The 11104-nt window shown below is 34.2% G+C and overlaps 1 protein-coding gene across 1 annotated transcript; it reads right to left on the minus strand.

The window, feature by feature from the left end:
- Positions 1 to 6457: 6457 nt before the first annotated feature.
- LOC113356659 (LOB domain-containing protein 38-like) lies at positions 6458 to 7771 on the minus strand. The gene is made up of 2 exons (XM_026599862.1): positions 7454 to 7771; positions 6458 to 7348 (listed from the first exon to the last, which is right to left on the minus strand). The coding sequence occupies exons 1-2, from the start codon at positions 7635 to 7637 to the stop codon at positions 6792 to 6794; spliced, it is 741 nt and encodes a 246-aa protein (XP_026455647.1). The 5' UTR covers positions 7638 to 7771; the 3' UTR covers positions 6458 to 6791.
- Between the last annotated feature and the right edge of the window lie 3333 nt (positions 7772 to 11104).

Below are 11104 nucleotides of genomic sequence, written 5' to 3' on the forward strand. Positions count from 1 at the left end.
CACTTACTAGTCGCTGCTGCATTAATTATTACTATTATTATTGGTCAAAGATGGTTTACGTGAGTTTTGCTATATAACCTGACTTAATCCTACTTGTTACCATCGAACATAGCACTGCAATTTAATAATGAAACGAGGGCTAAAGCTAATCGTTGAGTACCGAACTTAGATACAAATACTAATGTCGGGGAGATAAACAATTGGAGGGAAAATTCTTGAAAGTTACTGATACGTTTAGATAATTTTAATACCGTAATAATTAGGATGTTATTTGGAACCGTTTACCGTGTTTGCACTATCGTCATACTAAAATGAGTCGATTTTTATGACTTCGAAAATTATGGTTTTTATAATAAAGAATAAAAAAATTGAAGCAGGTTCTTAACAAGGGTAGTCAAATGAGATTTTAACAGATTTTCATAGACTTTTTATTTGAGTGACTCCTGAAGATTTTCTGAAAATCTGAAGATTTTTATAGATTTCTAGTGATTCTCAGAAAGTATTTTAGAGAGTCTTTATGACTTGTAGAACCAAAATTATGAAATTTGTAAAGAGTCTGTGACTTATGAAGACAAAAAATGTATAATATATAACTAAAAATTTAAAACATCTATTAATTTTTTTTATTATGCACGTTATAATGTAAATAAAAGTACCATGAATACCTTGTAAAATATTTTTCGTTGTCAGAATAAATTTCACTGTTGTCCTATGCCTAACCCCATATTTTTTTTATTTGCTATGCTATTTCATCAATGGTTAGCATCTTTTCGTTGTTTCATCAGAGGAGATATCTTCTGAAGTGGCAAAGAGAAAGCTCGATGGATATACAAAAGGGGAAAGAATAAGAGATAGGAGATGTCCAATATACTTAGATAAGGTCTATTGTATTACTGAGCAAATGGCTCGTCCCTTGGTCATCACCTCAAACAAAAAAAGGAGAAAAAAATTGGTCATACTTTCAAAAACAAATATTCCCTAAATTTCTAAGCCTCCCAAAATATCACCTCTTGGGGAGATATTTCTACCATGCCTATTTTCATAAAAAAGTATCTCCAAATCTTTGAAAGTTTTAAATCAATAACTTTTAATTCTCCTCCGAATAACAGGAGTGTCGGAGTGACTCTTACGAAATCCTAATCCAATAACATGGAGTTTCAGAGAATTTAAATGACTTAAAAAAAGTCTCTAACCAATAACAAGAGACATTAGGAGACTCTGCAAAATTCTCTATGGACTAACAATAGATTTATAAACTTTTTGTAAGTCATTTGAAATCTCAGTTGATCTTGGTGCTAGAGTCATAAAAATAAACATGAAAATTATTTTTGTAACCCTGGCCCTGATTCAGTTTCAAAACAACCCTAATTTTAACAAGACCGATATAATTTTTATAAAATTATTTATCTTTTAGGGATCATAGAAATAATACGCAAATCATTTCTATGACCGACGGCCATTTTCGCAACAATCTTATCTGTGAATTGGCTAAGATAACTTCCTACAAATTTCTAGAACATAACTGTTCAACCTCTCTCAATACCGTTTTTTTTTTATCCACACTAGCATTTTTATGTGCAATTATGTACGTATTTTCTCATATGGTCTTTTATGGTGTACAAACACTTCTACTTAGCTTTATAAACTCATATAGACATTTTAAGAATCGAAATAGTGTTTTTTAGCTCTTATGATGATGTACATGCTATACAATATGCGATTATGGAATACCTATCAACACCGTGGATAATAGATGACTCTCAGAAAGCATTGTGGATAATGGATGCACTCTAGAAAATGTGGGTCATAGGTGCAAAATATATTGTGGATAATACTTTTACTCTAAAAAACTTTGTGGATAACAGTTGCGCTCTATAAAATATAAGAAAATTTAAGAAAATCATTTAGTGGATAAATAATTTCAGAAAAACGAAAATTTGATATTCGTATATGCGCTCGTTATGTAGGTATTTCAAAAAGCTTTTAAAATATAAAAGAATTATCAAATTCATGCGTATGATTGTGAGGCATGTTATATATTTATGTTGGTTTGACAATTATACCCCAAAAGGATTATGATGGACCGAAAATTACGCCTCTTAAGCGACGCCCAACAAGCAAAAACTCCTCGGTGCGCCATTCGTAATGCAGTGACCAGGTTGTCGAGCTTCGCTCCTCACTAGGAAAATGCATGTTGATTTTTTTTTTCCAAGCATGTTTCGGGAGCATGATGCCTTAAACATGGTTTTTCAAGCCTTATTCCAACTTCCATGCTTGCTTCGACATTTCTGAAAAACATGCATTGATCCTGCTCGTGCCAAGGGTGCATCAGTCAGACTCATGCCATACTTGTCTTACATCATCCTTGTGATGCAAGTGGCTCATGGAAGCTCCCCTAACTTGCATACCGGTTTATCTTCCTTTCCTGGCCATGCGCAATTCGCAATTGGTGCACGTCAACATCAAATGGTTTGATACAAAGTATGAGCATCCAAAGAATGGACTGCAACTACCTCATCAAGTGTGGCGAAAATCATCTCTTGACTCGCATTTCCGAGACAGATGATATACATTACCAAAATGTCGCAATCACTTTTCTATTAGATGATATGAATGACAAAGTGTTGGACACAAATGCTGGAATTTATTGTGGATGCCCACGTGCCATATTACGTATCTTGAAGAGATCAAGCACATACCATAGTTCATTCACGTCGGGACTAACAACTAAATCCAACTTGTGATGCAAGGCCAAAGCCAAGTAAAGCCTAGTTTGTAGGCCAGGTTATGCACAAGAGAGTGCGTAATTGATCGTTCCTTCGTAATGCACTACTTTGATGCATACTCGGTTTAGCAACACAACAACGATGATGCCTACGCATCATGAGGAATAAGCAACGGGTCATAATGATGTTTTTGCATCATACATGCTTTACTTGCCAATTACATTATAATAAAGCTTAAGGATACGTCCGGTAAAGCACATATGGCGCCAGATCGTTATGCTTGGAACGTCAAATCAACACGTACGAAGCTTTACGACCTGGTCACTACATTAAGAGTGACGTGTCGAGGAGTTTGATCCTGCTGGGTATAGCTTCAGAGACGTAATTTTCAAGTTTGTCACAATTGTATTAAAAGATTAAATTATTTATAATAACAGAGCCAATTATTACAAAACTAACAGTGAGGATTTTGCTTCCAATGAAATAAATTTTGATTTACAAGCAACCCTCTAAAAACACTCTCCTCTTATAACCAGAGAACTAAAGATTGCTTGACAAGCATAACAACCTCCCCTCTCAACTTGTTGCTCTTTTAAAGAAGATATATTATTCCTCTCCTTCCACAAATGCCAAAGAATAACATAGTTAAGACTATCCCCATATACCTTCTTGAAGATTACTTATGCTCCAAGATTCAAAATGATCCAGTATCTTAAAAGGAAAAACCATACAAATCTTGAAAACACTTTTTTTTCCATATCAAAATAGTGATTACATGTTCGTTTACAAGACTAACAAAAACATCAAAATACATTAAAAAAAGCATCAAGATAATCAAAACCCTAATACAAATAAGGATATCAACTACATGTAGATCACGAAGAGAAAGAGCAATAAACCGCATAGATGCCTAATTTTTGATTATGTATAAGGAAGAGATGATGGTATGTTCCGCAAATAATTCCGACCATCTGATTTGATTGTATTCTTCCATGACTAGAGATGCTCCTGAAAGAAAAGAGTATTTCCCATAAACTGGTAGATCCAAACGAACTTGGATGCCCTAAATCCCTATAATATGGATTCAAAGCAATTTCGTGTAGAATCGTTGATGTTTTTGAATCGAGAGTAGCAAGCCACGAACCAGACATCAAATATTGAAGAACTCTCCCCACAACGACGAAGAGAAATCGCCCCCAAAAATGCCGAAAGATACAAAAAACGATGTAGAGACATCTTATTTAGTAACCTATTACCTAAAATTAGAAAAGAAAGATGTGGCGGCTCTAGGATTTTTTTTTCTAGAAGGATAATAAAAAAGAAAGAAAAAGTAATCTTGAAATCACTGATAAAATGCAGCAGCCACACAACGCTTGAAAAACTAGAATACATGAATAAATGATCGACAGTTTCATATTATATCTAACAAAATTCGCACTTCCCGTCTCTTCCTTTTACACCCCTATGTATCAACATATCTAAAGTAGGAAGAAAAGTATGAAAGTTACCCCAAAGCATAAATGATGCTCTTGGAGGTATACCTTTCTCCCGTAAATTGAGTGCAAAACTTGCAAGCATACAAAAAAATCGTATTTTATTTATTTTTTATAATATATACGCAGTATTCCACATAACTATTACATCTTGAAGTCACATCCATGGAGGGCGTAAGAGATAAATTTACGACCCCTTTCTTATCGAAAAGTACGACCGAAAACAATATATTTATAGATTGACTGAGAAATATTCTGGAAAATAAATCCGTTGAAAGATCTAAGATTGTATTTCATGGAATCAATATGATACAGTTGTAAAATCATTGGGGTGATACCAGCGGCCTGAGTTTGAAACTCAACAGCATTGGTGTGGGGGGGTCCTCTTTCTGTTCCTAACTACCTCGGCTTGTAACTAGTAAACCTCCGAAGATTTATATTTTAATATAACTTTTTGGCTTTAACCCAATTTTTAATGAAAATATACGAGAAAGTTTTTCATAAATTGACCCATAATTTCATGAAAATAAATTTGTAATCAATCAGCAAATACGTTATTTCCATCGACGACGACTTTATAGAATTAACTCCTATCAACGGCGGCCTGAATGTTAGAAGTTAGAAACTCAAGCTCACATCCCATGGTTTTCACCGTAAAATTAAGGAAAATGTACAAAACAGTCCTAGTATTAGGACCCGATTCACAAAAGCATCCTACTGTCACAAACTATTAACAAAATGATCATACTTTCGTTAAAAAGAGAGTTAAGTGGTGACTCACAGCTAAATATGTTAATGAAATTACCTATGTGTCCTTCATATTTATCCCTCCATACACAATTTTAACTTTTGCTTTCATTATAATGTTTTTGACGGTGGTGTTATTTGTAGGTGGTGGTGGTGCCGCTTACATATCGTTACACTGCATTCAGGATCGTGAAACCGCATTCAGGTCGTTACACCGTATTCGAATCGTTATACCGCATTCATTCAAAGGGTTCACTGCTTCCCCTTCGGGGTTTAGCAAAGACTCTTAAGCTTCTACCACCACTACCACCGCTTCATCACCACCACTTCAACCAATTAATTAACTAGAAAGAGTATTTTGAGGGAGGATATTTTTGAAAAAGATAACACCGTTTTATTCAAAAGTATTAAATCGGATGGAAAAAGACCATTTTGTAATTGAATTACAAAAATATGATCATATTGTGACTGAATTAAAGTATGATCATTTTGTAATTGGCCCTAAAATTAATTTATATAGTTGCGAAATGATCCACCGTTAATAGGAATTTTCCACCACAAATGTAGAATAATTAGAGTGATAATTATTTTCCAGTCCTATAGGAGTTGCGAGATTACAAAACCAATTAGATTTTGTCTTTTCATGGACAGTACTCATTATGAAATCCTCTCAACCATAATCTAATCCAAAAATTCTCTCTAATTCATCGTCATCTAGACTCCTACTTTTTCTTTTCTGCCTATTTTTCTTATTAATAAACAGTTGAATATATTTTTTTATTGGTAATCTGATGTGGAACCCACCCAAGGTTTAAGGGAGGTGGAGAAAAGAAAACCACCGAATCCGGCGCTGACATGCGCCGCACCCTTCTCTCTCATCAGCCAATCAACAACTTGCTCTCTCTCTCCCTCTGTACGAATTTCTCTCTTCAATTAAATAACATACTTTTCCATTTTTGGTGTGTGTGGGAGATGAAATCACATACTACAAAAATTGAAGTTGATCTAATCTGTTGATTCCTCTCCTAGCTCAACACGCCTCTTTCTATCCCCAAAAGCCGTCCTCTTATCATCTGTCTCCTCTTTCTCCCCCTTTCTGTGTATACACATCCTAGAAAAACATTGAAACCCCACTATGACCGACCTTATTCCCTCCTTTCCTACACAACTCTTCGGAGTTTTTAATTGATTTTTTAGTGGATGGTTTTTTCGTTTTTTAGACCATTCTCAGTGGATAAACTATCCAGTTGAACAGAAATCCCACATGTCTTCTTCACATTCATATGTTTCGAGAATTCTGACTCTCCTCATGTTTGTTATGTGTTTTTTTCTCCTCTTCCAATATCCACGGACTACTTACTCCAACTATTTTTCACGTCCCGCTTGTATTTGTATCTGTGCACAGTTACTTCAGAGTATTCCTTATAAGTTATATATCTCATACCGTTCATTTTCATTTATCAAAGACTATAAATGGCAACACAAGGAAAATTTAAAAAAGAGTAATATTCTTGGTTTATTAATATATTAACGCATTACACGTCATAATTTCTCAGCAACAAAAAAGGGAAAGAAGAAAAAGTAAGGGTTTGTAGTCACCGGTATAACTCATCTTTCAAGCTTTGTTTAGAAACAAGAAATCCTTTCACCGGTGATATTTTGACCAAAATACCCTTACCGGAAATTACATAAACCTCTCTCAATGTCAAGAAAGGAATCAAGCTCCATTGTAAAAAAAAAGAACTTCGATTCTTTACTTTACTCAATAGAGCTTCGGTTTCCTCTCTAATTTAACCAAAAAGAACCAAGAAACAGGGAACTTCTTCTACACGAACAAATCAAGAGCTTTGATTTCAACTCCTCGAGATACTCGTCTTTCAACTGAACTATCAAGACTAGTAGTCACGGATTCTTCGGAATTCATTGATGGTGAACTAGATCTTCTTTTTTCAGGCCGGTGATGATGATTCACGACTCCACTACCACCGGAAGTCGACGTCGTTAAAGAAAGATCGAGATCTGTTTGTGTAAAAACTTTCCTTTTAGATGGTTTCGCTAATGATCTTGATGATGGATAAAGATTATTATTGTTGTTACTGTTATGATGATTATCGTCTAACTTAATGATTTTTTTCATTTCCATTGTACTAAAATTAGGTTGTTGAGCTTGAATGGAAACAGATAAATCATCAGACTGATCAAATGCTTGGATTTCAGTCCCATTCATAACATCAGAAATTGGCCTTAAAGTTCCTCCTCTAAGAACAGTTTCTACTGCTGTTTGACAAATTTGCCAATTTCCTGTCCATAATAACCCTACAGCTCCATTAACAGGATTTACTGTTCTTCCGCAAGCCTCGAATAGCAAAGATTGAAATAAAGCTGCAAAAAATAACAAAAACAAAATCAGAATCAAAAGTAAAAGTAAAATTTTAATTTAAAATTAATTACGGAATCAGGTTTTCTTTTCTTATTTAGTGTTCTTACCAGGTCGTTGGGATTCAGGAACAGCGGAGATGAAAGACATGAGACCAGCTCTCCCAAAAAATTTAGCAACAAAAACAGTAGCATGACCTTGAGCTTCAGGAGACTCAATCCATTGTAAACAAGGTCTTAGAATGCATGATTCGCTGCATCCTTTTCGTAGAACTCGGCACCCATTGCAACTCATTTTGACGATCCTTTTCTTAAAATGATCAAAGGATTTTGTAATCTTAAGAAAAGAACAAATAATTACTTATCCGAATATGAAGAGATGAAGAAAACTGAAGCAGAGACAAAAGTGAAGAAAGAAAGAAAATAAGAAGACTTGTGAGATGGAATGAGAAGGGGATATATATAAGTAAGCAGAAAGTGTGGAGTCGAAGTTAACTTAACCATGGTTTAATATTTTGTATTAGTGGTGTGTTTTCTAGAGAGAGAAAATTTTTAAAAGATAAAACTTAAAGTTTGGGTTCCAAAGTCCTGGGCACCCGCGGCTCCGTGTTTCCGCGAAAGGTTGTTTCATCACCGTTGGATTCCTTGCGTGGAGATCGAGAAATGACCCCTCTTTTTTTATTTTATTAAAATATGATTTCTTTTTCCGTACTGGTAATTGGATTTTCTTTATTCCTAACTTCTGTGGGTAGTTTTACGTCACCGTATGCGTATTTCGGATATGCATACGGTTATAATAGTGATTCAAGCTAATTGCTAGTTCAGTCGGTTCTGATTCTCAGCATAAAGACCGGTTCAATTGTTGGTTAAGACTTAAGACTGGTTCAATTGTTGTGGAATATTTTTTCATTTCCTCATGATCCATGACCTGTTAAGTGTTAACCACCTCAGGTAGGTGATTTGGGGTCATTTTAGTGGTTGTTCACTCGGGGGTGGGTCTGTATCTTTGTGGTGGATATAATTGGTGTTCGGTGAGATATTTGATGATCTGCTTATTTTCTTTTCTTTCTTGGCTACAACTACAAGGACCACGGCGAGAAAAAGAAAAAAAAAATAGAAAGTTAGTAAGTGCTAATTAAAATTTGGATGGGACTAGTGAGCCCAAAATAGTCACTCATATCCTGGCCAACAAGCTTAAGTGCTAAACCCTAAATATTGAGCTGAAAAGCCACCTCAAGATAAATGTTGGTTTTCACGATGTCTAATCCTTAGTCACTAAGGAATTATTGTTTGGATAATTACGTTCACCCAAACAGATTAGCATCTTATAGATACGATGTCAACGACGGTCAATGAAGTAACCTTATAACAATACAATTATCAAAAGAAAAATAATTACGATAAGAGAAGATCTTGCAGAAAGATTTTCTTAATAAATTTTCACAGATCAAAAATATATATTCATGCAAAGGGAATATTACATTAATGCAACCATTATTTTAATTAATTACGATCTTTAAAACTGTTATAATTGCGTTAATGCCAAAAACTGTTATCAGGTTAACAAAAAATCTAGGAAAAGATTTCCCTAACAAGATTAAATTACCAGTAACAAAGAAAAAAGATTACACAAGAATAGTAAAGAGATGCATGAGCTAAATTCAAACAAAAGTATTGCTGAGAGTAACTGTACATTCTCCTGAAATTTGGCATCGGGTGCGGGACTACAAAAAATTTCATAATTATCGAGTGTAGATGGCAGCTTCCACATGTCAATTAAATAATTTTTTGTTGCAGTGCAGCTTGGCACCCCAGGTCTTATTGGTGTTGGTTTTGTTTGTAGATCTTATGTTGGGGGCTTTAAATACGCACTTGTAGACTCACGCCATTTTATTTTATTTTTGCTGAAATAATGGATGCGATACTTGCTTTGAAATGGGTTGGTGCTAATAATTTTAAAAATATGAAATTAATCTCTGATTTAAGTGGGTTTGCTCAGAGATTTATGAAGAATGAAGTCCTTTGGATTATTGAAGCTAGATAGCAAGTATACAGAAGATTTTTCACCGGATTCATTGTTTTTTGTGGCTTTAGAGAAATGAAATTTACTGCAGATAAGTTGGCCAGAAGAGGTTTTGAACTGTATTGTGGAGTTATCAAGGACTATGAAGTTTGTCCTACATCTTGAACAAGCTGATAAAAGTTACTGTAGATTCAATAAGGCATTGTTCCAGCTTTAGTCTTTTCTTGGTTTATTTGGTGAGTTTCATTTTTGTGCCATGACTCGCTTCTAATTTTTAGATATTTATTTTGTTGGACTTGACTTGTTTTATGGGTATTGCTTTTTCTTTGCTGTTCTCCTTTTGATTTCAATAAAAACTCTTTGCTATTTGCTAATCGGATAAAAAAATGTTACATAAGTTTTTACGATGTTTAATAGATCTTTTTGTAAATATCTTCAAAAATCAAAGTCATTAATCGACATGCCTAATTTTTCCCATTCCATGTGAGGTAGTTTCTTTAATATATCATGTGTGCTAGTTAATCAAAGTTGTAATAGTGTCCCGGTCACTACCGAGACAACCTGAAATCTTATATTAACTATATTGCACCCAATTTTCTAATTGTACACAAACTAATTTTTCATTTCGCGAATGGTGCACTTTTATATGCATTGCTGGACACTTTGAACTTGTCCATGTACACAAAATGGTTTATGCATTTTGCGAATTATGCACTTTTAAGGTGATTCATATACACTTCAAACATCTCATGTATGTAAACTGATTACTTAGTTCACAAACTGGCATGGCGTCACTAGACTCCAATATTACTTGATGGTTCACGACCTTACTTGGTTCGTTGTGAGATAACTTTTATGCACGAGTCTTTAATCGATAAATACACAAGTGCACATTCTTCTTTGTAACTTAAGGCAAACTTATCATATGCTTACTTGGTTTCCATTCTTTGGAATATTTCTGTATTAAAAAGTTGAGCTTGCTAAAGATCAAAGTAATTCGTAAACATGGAAACTAGTTCACGAGAAAGAATTGCATGAACTTTAAGCAATCTAGCCTATTTCATCATTATAAATAGAGGATTATCTGCAACCTAGAATCTCAATCCTGGCAGCATGTATCCAAGTTTCGGCTAGAGTCTTCTTGTAACGACCTAATTTTTTTCGTGAAACACTATTACGTTACGAATTTTAAATTCTTACTAATGAAGGGATTCGTGAATGCCTATCAGATTATTTTTCACCTGATAGATCTTTGATATCCGGATTAATCTTATATTGAGCATCATAGTTCTTGTTTATTTTAAAGGTCCATCTCTTATGTTATACAGTCATTCAATAAATATTGATTAGGGAATATGATTGATAGAAATTAAAAAGTGATCTTGTCTCAGACTTTGTAGTTCAATAAGATTGATATCTAAAATTGTTTTAAGTTGATGTTGTGAGGTACAATAGATTAGGCATCTTTTTAAGCTTTCGAAAAGAGTAATATATTCTAATTGTTGAGGTTTACTTGATATATTCTGTTCTCTTAAAGATCCCTCAAAGTAAACATATTTACATTACCTTGATTGAATATTATACAGAGATAATTAATAGGTTTCATGTTAGAAGCAGGTAAGCTAAAAGCCTTCACTTCGGCTGAAGCAACTCGAAAAAAGGACGTCAGTTAGGGAAATCAAGTGTGTAGGTTCTTGAGATATCCAAGAGACTAATAAGCGCGATTAAAATTGAATTGC

This window comes from Papaver somniferum, chromosome 3, assembly GCF_003573695.1.
Source record: "Papaver somniferum cultivar HN1 chromosome 3, ASM357369v1, whole genome shotgun sequence".
NCBI classification, from domain to species: Eukaryota; Viridiplantae; Streptophyta; class Magnoliopsida; order Ranunculales; family Papaveraceae; genus Papaver; species Papaver somniferum.

Coding starts and splice junctions, on each gene's coding strand:
- LOC113356659 (XM_026599862.1), bottom strand. CDS start 7,637: ATGAGTTGCAATGGGTGCCGAGTTCTACGAAAAGGATGCAGCGAATCA. Junction 7,349..7,453: donor TCCTGAATCCCAACGACCTG/GTAAGAACACTA, acceptor TATTTTTTGCAG/CTTTATTTCAATCTTTGCTA.